Source organism: Lutra lutra, chromosome 8, assembly GCF_902655055.1.
Source record: "Lutra lutra chromosome 8, mLutLut1.2, whole genome shotgun sequence".
Taxonomy (NCBI): Eukaryota; Metazoa; Chordata; class Mammalia; order Carnivora; family Mustelidae; genus Lutra; species Lutra lutra.
The window spans coordinates 71,556,288-71,575,825 of NC_062285.1; the positions used below are offsets into that span (position 1 = coordinate 71,556,288).

The 19,538-nt window shown below is 40.6% G+C and overlaps 1 protein-coding gene across 1 annotated transcript; it reads left to right on the forward strand.

The window, feature by feature from the left end:
• Window positions 1-344: 344 nt before the first annotated feature.
• On the forward strand, window positions 345-19,134 carry PYROXD1 (pyridine nucleotide-disulphide oxidoreductase domain 1). Its single transcript, XM_053447865.1, is given in 18 exon segments — window positions 345-422; window positions 1,709-1,844; window positions 10,973-11,091; window positions 12,555-12,590; window positions 12,592-12,612; window positions 12,614-12,713; window positions 13,092-13,101; window positions 14,095-14,121; window positions 14,123-14,156; window positions 14,158-14,193; window positions 15,010-15,132; window positions 17,950-18,033; window positions 18,035-18,073; window positions 18,075-18,089; window positions 18,833-18,890; window positions 18,893-18,931; window positions 18,934-18,985; window positions 18,987-19,134. Coding segments are annotated over 18 exon segments (1,155 nt in total).
• The last annotated feature ends 404 nt before the right edge of the window (window positions 19,135-19,538 follow it).

Below are 19,538 nucleotides of genomic sequence, written 5' to 3' on the forward strand. Positions count from 1 at the left end.
ATCCAGCTAAAGAGCCCATTCAGCAGTCCTATAATCAAGCACAGAAGCACTTCCCCCCACCCAGCTGCCTCTCCCAGAATCTCCTACAGATTCCTCTACCACCACCATCCATTCTGGCTCCTCAGCCACACTTCCAATCACTCCAGGAGTAAAACTAAAAGGGAACTATTTTAAGCTTTCCCCCAAGGGATTTCCTGAGACAGTCACTCAGTGTTAACAGCATATTCTGACTGAATGTGCATTGAGCCTTGTGCTGGAGGAAGTATAGAAAAAGACACAGTCCTTGCCTACAGAGCTTCCTGCCCTAGACAATCCTAACATAGCACTTCCAAGTCCCTGAAACAATGACCAAAGGAAAGTGTGTCCTCCTTCCAAGAACATTAATATTCAAACAGAAGCAGGACTTCTCAGAGCTGGAGAAGGTAGGTCTACTTAAAGACCCAGGGCTGAATGCACAAGTGATGGGTCCACAAACCATGGGTCTCGAGGAGAAGGGAGCACCACTGCCTCTACTTGATAATGCTGACATCCCTCTAAACCCTAAATTATGCACCTCAAAGACTGAGGTAGAGGTGGAGGGATGGGAAAGATGGATAGCAGCAGGTCCCTAAAGGACCAGAGCCTTTACTAACTATACTAAACCAGAGCATTGAACTTGGAGCAGAAAGAATGTTCCTGATCTCGGCAACAACCTCCAGCTGAGGAGAACCTACAAATCACACTGACCCTGCCCTAACACATCACCTGGAGGCATGGACCAAGGGCACTAACTGAGCACCTTCTGTGTTCCAGGTGTTATGCGAGGTAGGGGATGAGTGGCGCAGCCAAGACCACAGAACCAGAATTCTAAGAGGCAAAGGAGACAGGCAGGACTGGAAGGATGGCTGTCATGACAGAACAGTAGGGAAGGGGCATCTGGGTGTTTGATCTGTGTCTGTTCCAACAGTCCTAGGCTGTGTCCCCTGTCTCAGCTGGGATTTCCCCAGATGTGCACCTGCTTGAGGGCAAGAAGGGCACCTACAGGAGGAGGGTCTGTCTATCCGTACATCTGGTCCCCAGAGCAATCCCTTCTCCTTTCTCCCTGTGCTATTTGCTGCCAGCTAGGTAGAGGGCGGGAGGCTTGAGGGAAGGCCAGGGCCCCCAGTCACCAGGTAATGAAAAGAACTGGCCCAGGCCCTTCTCTCTCTATCTCCCACTGGCCACCTGCTGTGGGCTGGCAGCCTGCAGGCCCCAGTGCCTTGCATTAGGTATGGCCCAGCCCAGCAATTCAGGAGTGGTGCCTTGAGCCTTGGCAGTACAGGTCACATGCCTCCTGCCCCCGCTGAGCCTCAGATGTCCCACTGTAATGCAGGCCCTGTTCCCAGTGTTCTCTTGCATGCTACTGCCCACTCTACCTGCCCTAAGGAGTGGGCAGCCTCCTAAACTCCTTCTAGCAATTTCAGTGTCAGGCCTAGAACCCCGGTAAGTCTGGGCTGAGCTCCAGACCCCCTTCTTTGCCTCCCAGGGCTGTTCCCAGAGTCCATTCCAGGCAGTGCCAGTGCCTGAAGCCACGTCCCGAGGCCCTTCCCCTCCAGATCCACTTGCTCCTCATTCTCTCTGCTGCCCAGGAGTCCACCACCACCTCTGCTGCCCTTCCTGCTGCACCCCAGCCCAGCCACCTCCACAGTGGACACAGCAGCTCTGAAATGCCTCCTGCTGTTCCTACCAGTGTCCTCCACTGCTGTATAAGCTGAGTCCTATCTCTGCAGCCACCATTGCTGCAACCACCGCTGGTGACTTCGTAGCCACAACTTCAATGGTGGCTATGGCCCAGGTCACAACTGCCTGGGAGAAGAAGACAAAGAGTAAGAGACTCTCCACGTGTGCATACCTGTGAGAGATGCAGCAAGGCCTTCCATGATGTCTCCCATCGGAAACCACAGGAGCTGTGGCACTGGGACAAGGAGCCCTGCCGTGCCGTGCCATACCGTGTCCAGTGTGCCCGCGGCACCACAAGCAGGAGGACACCGTGAGCTACTGTGTGTGTGCACAGTCCAGGAGGGACAGGGCACAAGCCCTAAAGCACAACAGACAGACAGGAGGAAATACGGGGGAGACACTGATAGGCTCACAGGGTGAGACTCAGACACTTGTGATGGGAAGAGAGACCCTCAGGCACTGAGGGAGGGTCACAAGGAGGGGGACAGCCAGAAGGGAGAACTGAGGGCAGACCCAGTCCTGGGACATCTCAGACCACAGAATATGTGTCAGAGAGACAGAAGGCCCACAGACAGACAGACGTGCTGACAGAGATGAAGGTGTAGGAGGCCAAAGTGGAAGGAAGCAGACAGGGCTGCAGGGAGGAGGGGCAGGAGCAGACAGAGAGAGAAGGAGGCAGAGGTGCTGCAGAAGGGGGGAGCTAGGCAGGGAGGGAGCTGCATATTTGCTCCAAGGGCCTCTTCCCTCTGGTTCCTGCTGAGTCCGGGCTCCTTTCAGGAGCTGCTACAGCTGCTGCTGGATGGACCCAGAAAGCTGAGAGGGTGGGGCTGCCTCCCAGTACCCACCTGAGGGTCCCAGAGGCCCTGCATGGATATGAACACTACCTCCCCTCCCCCCACAATGCTGCCATGCAAAGAGGCCTGAGCTCAGCCCTCACTTCTGAGGGTTCATGCAGCCTGACATGCCCAGTGCAGGGGAGTGGGGGCCAAGGAGAAAGAGAAACTGAGGCAGGCAGACAAGGGAGGCCAACAAGCTTGGGAGAAGGTGCTGGGACAGACTGGTTAGGGATCGCATGGAGGAGAGGGAGGAGAGGTGGAGGCCTGGGACTGGATCTGCATGGAGAGTTGAAGAAGCACCACACACAGTATGAGCAAATAACCTATTAGTGATTATCCGTTAATTTGGGGTCAACAGTGTAGACACCTTCTGAGCAGTCATCATCCATGACTACAAGGAGCTCCTCATTAAAGGGCCCCCACAAATACACATATGAACCCACAAAAGGAGAAACTGAGGCAGAGAATTGTAACCTTGAGATCAGTGGATATGCTGAAACCTAGGTTTTAAGGAACCAGTGATGAAGCAACCAGCCAAGTGTGAAGACATAAGACCTAGCATGTCAAGCTGGACCCTGCCTCTTTCCCCAGGCTTTCTTGGTGCTCTGTGAAGACTAGCTCCCCCAGCTTCTCTCAAGGCCACGGAGACCCTAAGAACATTAACTCAAGGGGCGTTTGGGTGACTCAGTTGGTTAAGCATCTGCATTTGGTTCAGATCATGATCCTGGAGTCCCTTTGGCTCAGGTCACGATCCTGAGGTCCTGGGATTGAGCCCCATGTCAGGCTCCCTGCTTCCTTTTCCCACCTGCTCATGTTCTCTCGCTATCATTCTCTCTCTCAAATAAATAAATAAATCTTGAAATAAAAAAAAAAGAACATTAACTCAGGCAATCTAAAGGGAAGTTGTTCTCCCAGCCCACTGCTCTGGCAACTACTTTTGAAGGTCCCAGATGCCAAATGTGTGGTTACAACTAGAATCCAGGGAGTCTCTTTAGCAGCAGGAGGGAGGGAGGATATAGAGAGAACCTTCTGGAGAAGTCCGGCAGAGAAGACCAGGGAGCAAAATCCACCATGTCCATTCCACTCCCATGGACACTTAGAAGTTTAATAAAGTTCAAAATATCCAGGGCTTCCATGTTATTAAAAGCAGGAGCTAGATTTTCTTATCCAAGTTCTTTTCTTCTCCAAGTTTTACCATTTAGCCTCCTCCTCCCCCATGAACACACTTCCTTTATGAAATACACTGCACCAGAATCTGGACTTTGGAAACTGCCTCCACTAAGGATTTCTGCAAAAGAAATTTTGAATCCATTAGAATGAATTTCCTTAGAGCAGGGGTTGGTAAATGCTAGAACCAGAGAAACACATACACACACACACACACACACACACACACACACACACACACACACAGGTTATAAAGATCGTGAATGTTGCTTGTGTCAGTAGGGTACAGATGGCTGACAAGAGAAAATAGGGGGAAAAGCAAGGCAATGGAATCCATTTGTTTCTCTGAAGCTTCCTCTGGCTTCCTCAGACACTATCGGATCCTTGGGAACCTTTTTGTCCAGAGTCCACCACCTACAGAACTAGTCCTGGAAAGAGGCTCTGAAACAGAACCAAAATATTTGAGTACTTTCACATTCAAAGTCAGCTTCTGGAGCTTTCTTTGAGTTTGAGTTTATAATTAGTATCTATCTATACCCAGGAGATAGTGTCTAAGTGTGTTCAACATCCATAATAGAAAAGTAAAATCAAACATTTCAAGGATGTCCTGCTGTCATGGTGAAGAGAAACAAACCAACAGGACATTGGAAGCTACCACAGGAAGGCTGCTGGAGTAGTGGGAAGCATGAGGTTTTGAATCAGGCTGATTTTTGTTAGGATCCAGGCTTTTTCAAAACTTTATATACATTTCTTAATTTCTTTTAGCTGCAATTCCTTCATTTACATACAAAAAATGTTATCAAAAGATAGATACAATGCTACGAAAGCACTTAGTATATAATTATACCTGACTATGTTACATTTAGCAACCTTTAGCTGTGATTATCATTTTTTAATTGTGCTATGTTAGTCACCATAAAATACATCATTAGTTTTTGATGCAGTGTTCCAAGATTCATTGTTTACGTACAACACCCAGTGCTCCATGCAATACATGCCCTCCTTAATACTCACCCATCCCCCCAACCCCCTCCCTTCTGAAACCCTCAGTTTGTTTCTCAGAGTCTGCAGTCTCTCATGGTTCATCTCCTCTTCTGTTTTCCCCCAATTCACTTTTCCTTTTCTTCTCCTAATATCCTCCATGTTATTCCTTATGTTCCACAAGTAAATGAAAACATATAATTGACTCTCTCTGCTTGACTTATTTCACTCACCGTAATCTTCTCCTGTCCCATCTGTGTTGATGTTAAAGTTGGGTATTCATCTTTTCTGATAGAGGCAAAATATTCCATTGTATATATGGACCATATCTTCTTTATCCATCGTCTGTTGAAGGGCATCTTGGCTCTTTCCACAGTTTGGTTATTGTGGACATTGCTGCTATGAACATTGGGGTATCGAGGACCCTTCTTTTCACTGCATCTGTATCTTTGGGGTAAATACCCAATAGTGCAATTGCAGGGTCATAGGGTAGCTCTATTTTTAATTTCTTAAGGAATCTCCACACTGTTTTCCAAAGTGGCTGTACCAACTTGCATTCCCACCAACAGTGTAAGAAGGTTCCCCCTTTCTCCACATCCCCTCCAACACATGTTGTTTACTATCTTGTTGATTTGGGCCCTTTGAACTCGCATAAGGTGGTATCTCAATGTGGGTTTGATTTGAATCTCCCTGATGGCTAATGATGATGAACATTTTTTCATGTGTCCGTTAGCCATTTGTATGTCTTCTTTGGAGAAGTGTCTGTTCATGTCTTCTGCCCAGTTTTTCACATGATTATCTGTTCTGTGTGTGTTGAGTTTGAGGAGTTCTTTATAGATCTTGGATATCAGCCCTTTGTCTGTACCATCATTTGCAAATATTTTCTCCCATTCCATGGGTTGCCTCTTAGTTTTGTTGACTGTTTCCTTTGCTGTGCAAAAGCTTTTGATCTCGATGAAGTCCCAAAAGTTCATTTTTGCTTTTGTTTCCTTTTCTTCTTGAGGCATGTCTTGAAAGAAGTTGCTGTGGCTGATATCGAAGAGGTTACTGCCTATGTTCTCTTCTAGGATTTTGTTGGATTCTTGCCTCACATTGAGGTCTTTTATCCATTTTGAGTTTCTTTGTGTACGGTATAAGAGAATGGTCGAGTTTCATTCTTCTGTATATAGCTGTCCAATTCTCCCAGCACCATTTATTGAAGACACTATCGTTTTTCCACTGGATATTTTTTTCTGCTTTATCAAAGATGATTTGACCATAGAATTGAGGGTCCATACCTGGGCTCTGTACTCTGTTCCATTGGTCTATGTGTTTGTTTTTGTGCCAGTACCATGCTGACTTGGTGATCACAGCTTTGTAATGAAGCTTGAAATCAGGCAACGTGATGCCCCCCCATTTTGTTTTTTTCTTTTCAACATTTCCTTAACAATTCAGGGTCTTTTCTGGTTCCATACAAATTTTAGGATTGTTTGTTCCAGCACTTTGAAAAATGCTTCTGATATTTTGATCAGGATGGTATTGAAAGTATAGATTGCTCTGGGAAGCATATACATTTTAACAATGTTTATTCTTCTGATCCATTGGCATGTGATGTCTTTCCATCTTTTTGTGTCTTCTTCAATTATTTCATGAGTGTTCTGTAGTTCCTCAAGTACAGATCCTTTACCTCTTTGGTTATGTTGATTCCAAGGTATCTTATGGTTTTTAGTGCTATTGTAAATGGAATCAATTCTCTAATTGTCCTTTCTACAGTTTCATTGTTAGTCTATAAGAAAGCAACTGATTTCTTTGCATTGATTTTGTATCCTGCCACATTATTGAATTGTTGTATGAGTTCTAGTAGTTTGGGGGTGAAGTCTTTTGGGTTTTCCATATAAAGTATCATGTCTATGCAAATAAAGAGAGTTTGACTTCTTTGCTAACTTGAATAACTTTTATTTCTTTTTGTTGTCTGGTTGCTGTTGCTAGGACTTCTAGTACTATGTTGAACAACAGTGGTGAGAGTGGGCATCCTTGTCCTGATCTCAATGGGAAGGCTGTCCCTTTTTCCTATTGAGAATGATATTCACTGTGAGTTTTTCATAGATAAATTTTATGAGTTTGAGGAATGTTCCCTCTATCCATATACTTTGAAGAGTTTAAATCAGGAATGGATGCCGTATTTTGTTAAATGCTTTTTCTGCATCAGATGAGAGGACCATGTGGCTCTTCTCTCTTCTGTTATTGATTTGTTCTATTACATTGATTGACTTCTGAATGTTGAACCACCCTTGAATCCCAGGGTTAAATCCCACCTGGTCATGGTGGCTAATCTTTTTAATGTACTGTTGGATCCCATTAGCTAGGATCTTGTTGAGAATCTTGGCATCCATATTCATCAGAAATATTCGTCTGAAATTCTCCCTTTTGATTTTTGCCTGATTTGCCTGATTTGCCTGCTTTGGGGTCTTTGCCTGATTTGCCTGCTCGCTTCATAGAAAGAGTCTGGAAGTTTTCCTTCTGTTTCTATTTTTTGAAACAGCTTCAGGAGAATAGGTATTATTTCTTTGAATCTTTGGTAGAATTCCCCAGGGAATCCATCAGGCCCTGGGCTCTTGTTTTTTGGGAGGTTTTTGATCACTACTTCAGTCTTCTTACTAGATATTGGTGTATTTAGGTTGTCAATTTCTTCTTGTTTCAGTCTTGGAAGCTTATAGTTTTCCAGAAATGCATCCATTTCTTCTAGGTTGCTTACCTTATTGGTATATAGCTGTTGGTAATAATTTCTGATGATTGTTTCTATTTCCTTTATGTTAGTCATGATCTCTCCCCTTTCATTCATAATTTTATTAATTCAGGTCCTTTCTCTTTCTTTTGGATTAGTTTGGATAATGATTTATTGATCTTATTAATTCTTTCAAAGAACAAGCTCCTAGTTTTGTTGATGCACTCTACTATATCTCTAGTTTCTAACTCATTGATCTCTGCTCTAATCTTAATTATTTCCCTTCCTGTGCAGGGAGTTGACTTAATTTGTTGTTGATTCTCCCGTTCTTTAAGGTGTAAAGAGAGTTGGTGTATTCTGGATTTTTCAATTTTTTTGAGTGAAGCTTTTATTTCCCCCTTAGCACCGCCTTTGCCATATCCCATAAGTTTTGGACCAATGTGTCTTCATTCTCAGTGATTTTCATGAATTGTTTAAGTTCTTCTTTGATTTCTGGTTGATCCAAACATTCTTGAGCAGGATGGTCTTTAGCTTCCAAGTGTTTGTATTCCTTCCAAAATTTTTCTTGCGGTTGAGTTCCAGTTTCAAAGCATTGTGGTCTGAGAATATGCAGGGAATAATCTCACTCTTTTGGTATCAGTTGAGCCATGATTTGTGACCCAATATGTGGTCTATTCTGAAGAAAGTTCCATGTGCGCTCAAGAAGAATGAGTATTCTGTTGTTTTAGGGTGGAATGTTCTTTATATATCTATGAGGTCCATCTGGTCCAATGTGTCTTTCAAAGCTCTTGTTTCTTTATTGATTTTCTGCTTAGATGATCTGTCTGTTGCTGAGAGTGGTACATTAAGATCCCCTACAATTAATGTATTCATATCAGTATGACTCTTTATTTTGATTGACAGTTGGCTAATGTAGTTGGCTGTTTCCATATTGGGGGCATAAATATTTACAGTTGTTAGATCTTCTTGATGGATAGACCCTTTAAGAATGATGTAGTGTCCTTCTGTATCTCTGACTATAGTCTTTAGCTTAAAATCTAATTTATCTGATATGAGAATTGCTACCCCAGCTTTCTTTTGAGGCCTGATGGCATGAAAGATGGTTCTCCATCCCTTCACTTACAGTCTGGATGTATCTTTAGGTTCCAAATGTGTCCCTTGTAAACAGCATATGGATGGGTCCTGTCATTTTATCCAGTCTGCAAACCTTGCTCTTTTTTGGGAGCATTTTGGCCATTCACATTGAGAGTGATTATTGAAAGATAAGGTTTTTTTTTTGTTTTTTTTTTTTTAAGATTTTATTTATTTATTCAACAGAGAGAGATCACAAGTAGACAGAGAGGCAGAGAGAGAGAGAGAGAGGGAAGCAGGCTCCCTGCTGAGCAGAGAGCCCGATGCGGGACTCGATCCCAGGACCCTGAGATCATGACCTGAGCCAAAGGCAGCGGCTTAACCCACTGAGCCACCCAGGTGCCCCGAAAGATAAGTTTTTATTGACATCATGTTACCTGTGAAATCCTTGTTTCTATATATTGTCTCTGTAAATTTCTGTTCTGTATCACTCTTGGGTTCTTTTTCTTTTATAGAACCCCCCTTAGTATTTCTTATTGTGTCGGCTTGGTGGTCACATACTCTTTTAAACCTTGCCGGTCTTGGACGGTTTTTATCTCTCCATCCATTTTGAATGTCTGCCTTGTTGGATAAGGTATTCTTGGCTGCATGTTCTTCTCATTTAGTGCTCTGAATGGCTTGCCAGGTTTCTGTGGACAGGTCTGACATTATTTTCATGGTCCTTCCTCTGCACCTAAGGAATCTCTTCCCCATAGCTTCTCTTGGGACCTCTTATCTAAAGTTATGATTCATGAATTTCAGGATTAAGTGTCTGGAGGTCTTTCTAGATTAGTTGACCTTAGAGGGTGTACTTTCTGCCTCTAGGACACAACACTATTCCCCAGACTAGGGAAATTTTCATCCAGAATTCATTCAGCTATATTTTTCTAGTATTCTCTCTTTCTCCACTCCCTTGGGGATCCCAATATCTCTGATGTTTGACTGCTTCATGGTGTCATTTATTTCCCTAATTCTGTTTTCATGGCTTCTAAACTGTTTGTTCCAGGCCTCCTGCCAATCCTCCTTTTCTGTCAGTTTATCTTCTAGACCACTAATTCAATCTTCTGCCTTGGTTACCCTAGCTGTTAGAGTATTTAGATTAGATTGGACCTCACTGATACCATTTTTATCCTTCTGACAGATCAGCCCTCACTTTCACACTTCAAATTTCTATGTTGCCACTAATTGTCTTCTCCAACCTAGCCATTGCCTGGATAATTGTTACCCTGAATTCCCTTTCTGACACACTGTTTATATCTATATCCAATAGTTCTGTGGAAGAGGGCACAGTCTCTGAATTTTTCCTCTATTGGGTGTTACTCCTCATTTTGGTGAGAGGTGGCTGGAGACCGTCCTGGGTCTGTGGGCTTGGGCCCATGCCCGTGACTACCCAGTTCCTTGACTTGCCCCTAAACATCTTTTGCTCTGTTTGAGTGCTTTTAACTAGTCTCCAAGTTAATGCTGGTCCCTAATCATGGGGCACTTTCACACTGGGGTATTACTTTCCAATGGGTCGCTTCTGGTGGCTTCCTTCCCCTTCTGTTAATCCTCAGATTATCAGTCTGAGCATTCCCACTCCACGTTACCTCTCCACTGATGTCTTTGCCCCTGTAGAAATCCAGATGTGTATAATCTTACATCTCAGGCTGATTTCATGAGTGTTCAGAGTGTTCTGGTAGATATTTAGCTCACTTTACGGGACCAGTTGAAACGGGGTCTCCTACTTCTCTACCATCTTGCCCCTCCTCCTACGGGTTTGTTTGTTTGGTTTTTTCCCCCTTCGGGTAAAATACTCCTTAGTGGAGTCATTCATTGGTAATATAGTAATTCTAATAATTTTTTGAAGAATCTCCATACTGTTTTTCACAGTGGCTGTACCAATTTATATTTTTACCAACAGTGCACAAGGGATCTTATTTCTCCACACTCTTACCAACACTGTTATTTCTTGCTTTTTTATTCTAGACATTCTCACTGGTGTTAAGGTAATACCTCATTGTGGATTTGATTTGCACTTCTCTGATGATTATTGATGTTAAGCATCTTTTCATATGTCTGTTACCAGCTATATGTCTTTGGGAAAATGTCAGTCAGGACCTCTGCCCATTTTTATTTTGGTTGGTGTTTTTGTGGGGGTTTTTTGTTTGGTTGGTTTTTTGGTTACTGAATTGTATGAGTATATATTTTGGATATCAACCCTTTATTGGATAGATTGTGCCTTTCAGATTAACCATGTATATAGCATTCAAAAACATATTGTATATACATTTAACACTTGATTGAAAGATCCATTTTATAACTCTATATCACAAAATGTTAAAGTAATGAATAAGATGATCAAAACACATAACTTAGTGTAGTTCTGCTGTATAAACATATGAGAATCATAACATTGCCTAAAACCTTGGGAACACAAGTACTCTCTGCCTGGCAGTTTTTAGATCATTTGAATTTAGAATTGAATTTATCTCTTCAGGAAGGAAAAAGGAAACACAAACCAAAGCTGGTGCTGACAATATGGGCAGTGCCTTGAGACATGACTGACATGAAGGCTTGAATCCTAAAGGTACAAAAGAGCTATGTGCTCATATACTAGTTAAATCTAAGAAGCAATTTTAAATTCTTAAACCATTCATTAAAGACTGGTCACAAATAAGTCAAACAACTGTGAGGTCACTTTACTTAAAATTCAAAGTGCTAAGACAGGGAGGACCAATGGCACTTGGCCCAATTCCTTACCAAAGTTAAGTGAGTGAATATTTCATTCATCTAAAACTGATTTGTGCCCTTCTTTTCAGTGCCCCAGGCAGAGAGATTTCCAGACCTGGACCAGAGTGAATATAACTGTCCTGTTTTAAATTAATCTTTTCTCAAAGGTCACTTCACATGCATTATAATATGTCAAAGGTTATTAGATGAATTCTAAATAAAATACATATTTAACACCATAATTAGAAAACAGATGACTTGCTTTTATTTATTAGATATTTGTTTTTAAATAGTTAAAAGGCTGTGATATTTAAATACTATAAGAAGCATATATGGAGTCCTCATCACTGTGTATGATTTCTTTACAGCCTTGGGTAGTTTGGAGGGGAGCTGGCTTCATGGCATATCTAATTTTTGTGATAGAAATTATACAAAATCATTTCTTCCTGCATCTTCATATCCAAAGATTAATAGTATTTTTAACCTGAGTACTTTAGTTTGGTTCAGTAAACATTATCTCTTATGTACTTGGCACTTTACTGAGGTTCCAGATATAACAGTAATTCGACATGGACCTACCCTCAGGAGGCTTCTATTTTATTTATTTATTTTTAAGATACATTTTTTTAAAGATTGTATCTATTTATTTGACAGACAGAGATCACAAGTAGGCAGAGAGGCAGGCAGAGAGAGAGAGCAAGGGAACCAGGCTCCCTGCTGAGCAGAGAACCTGATGTGGGGCTGGATCCCAGGACTCTGGGATCATGACCTGAGCTGAAGGCAGAGGCTTTAACCCACTGAGCCACCTAGGTGCCCCTCAGGAGACTCTTTTTTTTTTTTTTTTTTAAAGATTTTATTTATTTATTTGATAGAGATCACAAGTAGGCAGAGATGCAGGCAGAGAGGGAGACAAGGGGAAGCAGGCTCCCTGCTGAGCAGAGAGCCCTATGCAGGGCTCCATCCCAGGACCCTGGGATCATGAACTGAGCCGAAGGCAGAGGCTTTAACCCACTGAGCCATCCAGGCGTCCCACAGGAGGCTTTTATAGTCTCTAGCAGTTGCAATTTTTAAAAACTGTATTTGAAATTATAAATGAGTATGCCCTTGGTGTTACCCGCCAATGCAACTATTTGTCCTCTTAAGTTCTGTGTGGATTTCTGCTCATTCCTTTCATGCACATAAATTGAGAGGCTTATTTTGGGCTCATTTAGTGTGTTTCTATTTTGTAAGAAATTGTAAGAAATATTTTTATTGTATATTTGCATATTGTATATTTGTATATTGAATTGTATATCTAATGTATTGTAATTTGGGGGGCATGTGTTATGGTGACCAATATTTTCTTTTAGTTTTTTCATAAGGTACACATTGAAACTGTGTGTGAAAGTAAAGAAAATCTACCTTCAGATTTTCTTTACTAAATTCTTCAGAAGAATTTAGAATTTCTAATAAAAAGTCCTTGCCTTTTCCCAGAGACCATTCTAATCAGTCAGTCACAACTGATAAAGGTAAGTAATATAATAAGAAAAAAATACAATAACCACTAATTTAAAAGGAAGAAAACTTATTCTTCTCATATTAAAGAACAACTTTAGATTTCCATATGAAATTTTTAAACATAAAAATTAAAGATGAAACCATTACTTAATAATGTAAGTAATTTCATTTTCATTACTTAGTCCCCAAGTTTCCTAATAATTTCACATGGGGTTTATGGTGCTGTAACCACAACTCTGAGCAGTCAAAGTATCTTACAGATCAAAACGTAAACTAAAAAAACCTTTACCCTCTCAGAGATGAAGTGACTTCCCCCAAATCAAACAGAGAAAATCTATAAATTTGGGATTAAGAAACAGATCTAATCCCTACTCCACACTTCCTATGAGAACTACTACCATTTGAAGAAATACACTCAGCCAAACTGGTGTATGAGATACTCCACTGTTTTTGAATTCTTTGAATTTTTCCATGGGAAAAGGTAGTGTTAATTTAAGGGGAAAGCATTGAAAAGTGAGTAATCTTGTCAGACTAAACTCTCAGTGGAGTATGATGTATTAGTACCTTTAAAAAAATAATTTACAAAGTGATTATCAATTCAAATTTACTTTGTTAGAAGTTGTATGCCTAAATTTAAAGGAAAAATGTTTAGAATGCCATAATTTAGGGGGTAACAGGGTGATGGGAGTTGAGGAAGGCACGTGCTGTGATGACACTGGGTGCTATACTTATCTAATGAATCATTGAACATTACATCAAAAACTATGTACTATATAGTGGCTAACAGAACATAAAAAAATGTTATAATTTTGTAATCCTACTAAAAACAAGGAGACTATAATGGTGATTGTATTATAATTATTTTAGCAAAGGTGCCTTATAAAAATTAAGGATTTTTTTAACGTTCAATTAACAAACATATAGGACATCATTAGTTTTTGAGGCATTAGTTTTTTCAGGTAGTGTTCAATGATTCATTAGTTGCATATTAATACCCAGTGCACATCACAGCATGTGCCCTCAATACCCATCACCCAGCTACCCCATCCCTCCCCACCCCCCTTTCTGTAACCTTCAGTTTGTTTCCCAGAGTCCAGTCTGTCAGGGTTTTTTGTTTTGTTTTGTTTTTGTTTTTTTAAGTAAACTCGACATCCAACTGGGGCTAGAACTCACAAGGAGATCAAGAGTCACACGCTGTTAACTGAGCCCCTTAAGGAGTGTTGTTTTAAAGTCCTGTCCTGCCTTCTTTCTTTGTTCTAGGCATTTATAACATAATTCTACCAACAACTGGTGATTACATTTGAGAATAAAGGTTTTTTTGTTTTTGTTCTGTGTTGGTTTTTTTTAAGTGGTATATATATATATATATATATATATATATATATATATATATATATATATAGAATTGACTAATGAAAAATGGCTGTGATTTCATTGTCAGTGCTGCAGCAGTTAACACCAAATATAGACCCTTTTCTCTATGGCAACAACGTAAGGTGAAATTTTTTTGTCTTGCTATGATTATTTTTAACAGTTTATTGTCTTAGTGTAAAACTATAACTTCTAAGAAAGCTGAAAATGGGCCCCTGGGTGGCTCAGTCATTAAGTGTCTGCCTTCAGCTCAGGTCATGCCCCCAGAGACCTGGGATCAAGCCCTGAATCAGGTCCCCTGCTCAGCAGGGAGCCTGCTTCTCCCTCTCCCATTTCCCCTGCTTGCGTTCCTTCTCTCGCTGTGTCTTTGTCAAATAAATAAATAAAATCTTATAAAATTTAAAAAACCTGAAAACACTTTAGTTTACAGTCATGTTTTATTTGCAGTATTTCATATTGCCTAAACTCCTTAAGCAGTAAACATCCCAGCATCAGTGTCCTCATAAATGGGACATAATGCAAAGTTCATTTGTCTGAAGGTTGATGAGATGGACACCTATGAAATCTTAGAAATGATTCTTTTAGAGAAACTATCTTGTATTTTCTGTCTTTTAGCATTTGAAGCTCAGAAAACTGAGAAATATTGTAATTACAAGTTACTGGTCTAAAGTGTAATCATATGGTTATTGAGTGTTCTCAATGTTGAAAGTCTTAAGAATTTTTCAGTCGGACGATCCTAGTAGGATTTTGATTCCCTGGAAATTCAGCTGAGTTGTCTAAACTTTGCAGCTGTTTTTTGTTTGTTTGTTTGTTTGTTTGCTCTCACTGAAGATCAGCATACCAAGGTGTAAAAATTTGACATGTTCTTTTACTTTAGACCAAAAAAGGCATCTTTTGTTTTTCTTCCCACAAATGCTTATCAGGAACATTGTTTAGTTTGCTCTGGGAGAAGAAGGTGGCCTGAAAGTGGGTGCTTCCATGCACACACATCTCTCTGATGTCTGTGCCGCGGATGACATCTGCACCGCGTCCTGGAGGCCCAGCCCGGTGTGACAGCAGGTAAGCCGGCATCCAGCATCACACCTTTGTATCTGATTTTTCAGATTCCATCTGACGGTAAAGGAGTCGCTACCAGCAAATCCAAATCTCTGGTCTTCCCACTTAAGTAGAAGCTGCCCTAGAGTTTTTTGTGACATTTAAAAAAAAAAAAAAGAATGTTTCCCTTTTGGTAAGTTATTATATAGTGATGGAACACTCTGGAATGTCATATCCTCAAACACTTAGCACCATCCAGTGGAACTCTGTGACAACAGAAATGTTCTGTATGTTTGCAGTGTCCAGTCAGGTAGTTGCTTGTCTCTGTTGAGCCCTTAAAATGTGCTGAATGTGACAGAGGAACTGAATATAATTTATTTACATTTAGCTTTAAATAGCTGCATGTGTCTAGTGGTTACCAAACTGGATGGCACACTTTTAGATGAATAAGCAACATACTGAAGTATAAACCGTGTAGATGATGACCCTGTGGGATCCTGACGACCTCAGTTCTATGCTTGTGGGAATGATTGAAAAACTTCCCCGTAGTGAACAGCCTTCCTCAGCTGAACAACTCCGTCCAGTTGGATGTCCACGTCCTGCTGCCCTCACAGTGCTGCCTGCCTCCTCGGAATGGAGCAGAAATCCTCAAGGAAGATACTCAGACTGCAGCCTTAGGGGAGGTGGTCTTAGGAGGAGTAGAGACACACGTAGACGTTGCAGTTAAAAGAACCAGACAACACTCAGTGAAAGACCAGATCCGCAGGTAGATTTTCCTCCTTCAGATTAACTGTGGAGTGTGAAGTAGCAGAAAGGCTAGGTGTAGTCTGAGAGGGACCTTCAACACTGTGTGTGTTTTGACAAACAGCAGAGATAACAGTAATAGGAAGGGTGTTTTCGGCCTGTTTCTTAAGTGCTAGCTTGTTTTCAATTTTCCCCCTTAGTCATTCTCTGTCAATTCTGTGGTCTGTCATCAACCCTCATTTAGAAATTGGGAATTTGTGGATTTGGTTTTTGTTTTTTTTAACACTTTAAACCTTGTAGGATAAATTATATCTTTAATAGGGGTCAGACTCTTCTGTAAGCAATATTCAAAATAAACAGGTATTTCTTGTTTTGAGTGAATCTAATAGACCTGTGTCTTAATTTGTAGAAGCAATAAATAAGTACACTAATTAGTTTTATATGATCCAAGACCCAAACTGGAGGGACTCTGAGGCTGTAGACCGTCAGTAACAGAGCAGCAGTGTAACGCTGCTAGCCACCCCGGTGAGCTATTCTCTTGGGTGTTGTGCTGTTTGCTCTGCTCCCTTCCCACAGACTCCCTTTCACTTCATCAAACTGATCTTGTTTATACACAAGAGACTGACTTAAAAATAAAAAAATTATCGGGGCACCTGACTGGCTAAGTCAGTTAAGCATCTGACGCTTGTTTCACAGCTCAGGTCATGATCTCAGGGTTGGGGGATCTGGCTCCTTGTCCAGCTCTGCGCTGGGCATTGAACCTGCTTAGGATTCTCTCCCTCAGCCCCTCCCTGCTTGCACTCTTTCTGTCTCTCAAAAAAATTATCACTTCTAACCATAAATGCTTGAAAATCATATCCTTCATTGTGGTGGTATTTTTGCACACAAAGGACATAGTTACACAAAGAGGTGTAGGTTAGCTTATTTAATTCTCTCAGCAGCCATGGAATAGATGGTGTACATTCATGTTTCAGGTGAAGAAATCAAGTCTCAGTTAATTAACTGAAAATAAAAATTTAAATATGTACAAGAGTTGGTATTTGAATCTCTTGGCTCCCAAGGCAAGTGTTCTATCAGGGATCCCCAAAGCTTTGTAGAAATAAAATAAAAGTAGAGGAGAAATTAGTAATGTTGTAAGGCAAGAATTCAAAATGAATTCCTAGGAACGCCTGGGTGGCTCAGTTGGTTAAGCGTCTGCCTTCAGCTCGTGATTCCAGGGTTCTGGGATCAAGTCCCACTTTGGGCTCCCTGGTCAGTGGGAGCCTGCTTCTCCTTCTCCCTCTGCCTGCTACTCCCCCTGCTTGTGCGCCTTCTCTCTCAAATAAAATTTTTAAAAAATAGTTTAAAAAAAGAATTTCCAGCATCAGTTGCTGAAATCCAGTAAGATTTCCCGAGGCTGGAAATCACGTATTACATTGATCAGCCTGACCATTGAGGTTTAACTGCATGGGAGGCCTTAGCTAAAAAACTAAGCATAAAAAACTAAGGATTAGGAAAAGGAATGAAATTTTCAATGATACTTTGTCATCTCTACTTATGCTGATGACGAACTTACTCTGAAGAAAAGACTGGTTAATAAGTAGTATTCTTGGGGCGCCTGGGTGGCTTAGTGGGTTAAGCCTCTGCCTTCGGCTCAGGTCATGATCCCACGGTCCTGGGATCAAGTCCCGCATTAGGCTCTCTGCTCAGCGAGGAGCCTGCTTCCTCCTTCTCTCTCTGCCTACTTGTGATCTGTCAAATAAATAAATAAAATCTTTTAAAAAAAAATCTGACTTATAAAAAAAAAGTAGCATTCTTACCTTAGTGTAGCCTGAAATATTTTAATTATTTTTAATGGTAAGTTTATTGAAACATACAGAGTTGGTATCCTCCTTTAATTTTAAAGGCAGTAATTTGGAAAGAATTATCAGATACCAAAACCGGTTTGGTTAGTGTGGATTGGTGACTGCTTCTATGGCAGAGACAATCAACTAGTCCTCTATCTCACTAGATGTAGCCAATCTCAAGGGCTGTCAGCATTGAAGCCCTTTAAGGAGTTTTGTAAGGCATCTTTAAAGTAAGAACAATGAAAAATTTTCTCATGTTTTTTTCTTTCAGATGAGGCTGTGGACCCAGGCTAGACAGATGGGATGGTATGCAGTGAAGTGCATGGCTGCAGCTAGTTTACAAGAATCTATTGACAATGGACTTCAGCTTTGAACTGTTTGCTCATGTAGCAAAATTTTTTTAACTATAAGGTAAGATTCTAAAAAAGCAAATCAGTGCTTTTTTCTGCTTGTTAGTCTTGTAACTGTCTGATTTTCTCATGGATAAGATTTTACATGGCTTTCATCGTTTTAGAAAATATCACCCATTTCCTAGTTCTTGTAAATCAAGCCTGCTCTTATTGCTGGCCTTAATTCCTAATCATTACCTACCTTCCTGGTTTACTATTTTATAATTAAAGGGGGAAAAAAATCTCTTTCAGATTTGTTCCCTGTTGGTGCATTTCTGCACTTACTTGAGATTCATTCTTGCTTTCTGAGGGGAACTCACAGCTGTTGTACTCAAGAATGAACCAGGTGCTTTGCCATGCATATTATTTACTCCTCTTTACATTACTGAGGCAAGTCTTTTCTTCATAATTTACTGATGAGTAACACACATACATAAGGTTTAAGGAGATTAATTTGCTTGTGAAAGATCTCAGTTCCTTATTATATCTTTAAGTCATGACTCTAGGCCAATGTAGTCCAGATCCTACATCTTTAATTCACTAGGTACTTCTAATGATCATAGTGATTGTGTGGTAGTGTCATCTGTACAATAAATGCAATGTCATTCAGATGTTTTCATTGTGATTCTCTCCACTGACACTTTTAGCTGTAAAATTTTGTGAATAGATTTTTTTTGTACTGGCCATTCTAGAATAACACAAAGTAACTGCATATCATTCCTTTTTTGGTACTCACTAGAATAACTTTATCATCTCTGTATACAGGTCATATTGCTGGGAAAATAAAACCCACAGAGGTTAGGTTCAGATCATAAATTAATGCTGGATGTACCAAAAAACAAGAATTCAGCAAAGTTGTCAAACAATTGGACAAATTATGGGAGCTGTATTAGTTGGTGAAACTGATTTAGGAGAAACACGAAAACTTAATTTTAAATCAGATGGATCTTTCATCATATGGAGAAGATCTGCTACATCCAAATATTGATTTAGAAGATTATATAATTCTTAAAATGCATCTTTTTAATGAAAATGAAGTTCCATACAACACATGGAAGTCTCCATAAGGTAAATGCACTGATTTAATGAAGAATACAAAAGTGATTAATGATTTCAGTGGGAAAGTATTAAAATATAAACAAAATTGCAAAGATCACATAATTTACAGTTACTTTTTCCAACACAAAATTGACTATATGTAAGGATATAAGTTACTTCTGATTTAGACTTGGAGCAGATTTAGCTAGGTTATTATGTACTTAGCCAACATCTTGGTCTGATATGCCCACCTCATTCTTTAGTTATGACAGAAAGGGTTATATGGTTTCAAGAGGCTTGTTGTTTTGTTTTACTTAAGAGATATAGAATAGCTTCCTTGCTAATATCACTTGTATTGATAACTTACTCCTTTTACATTTGGATTCTACAGCTGTTAGGAGCTGAAATCACTCCCTTTCTGTGATAGGCCTAT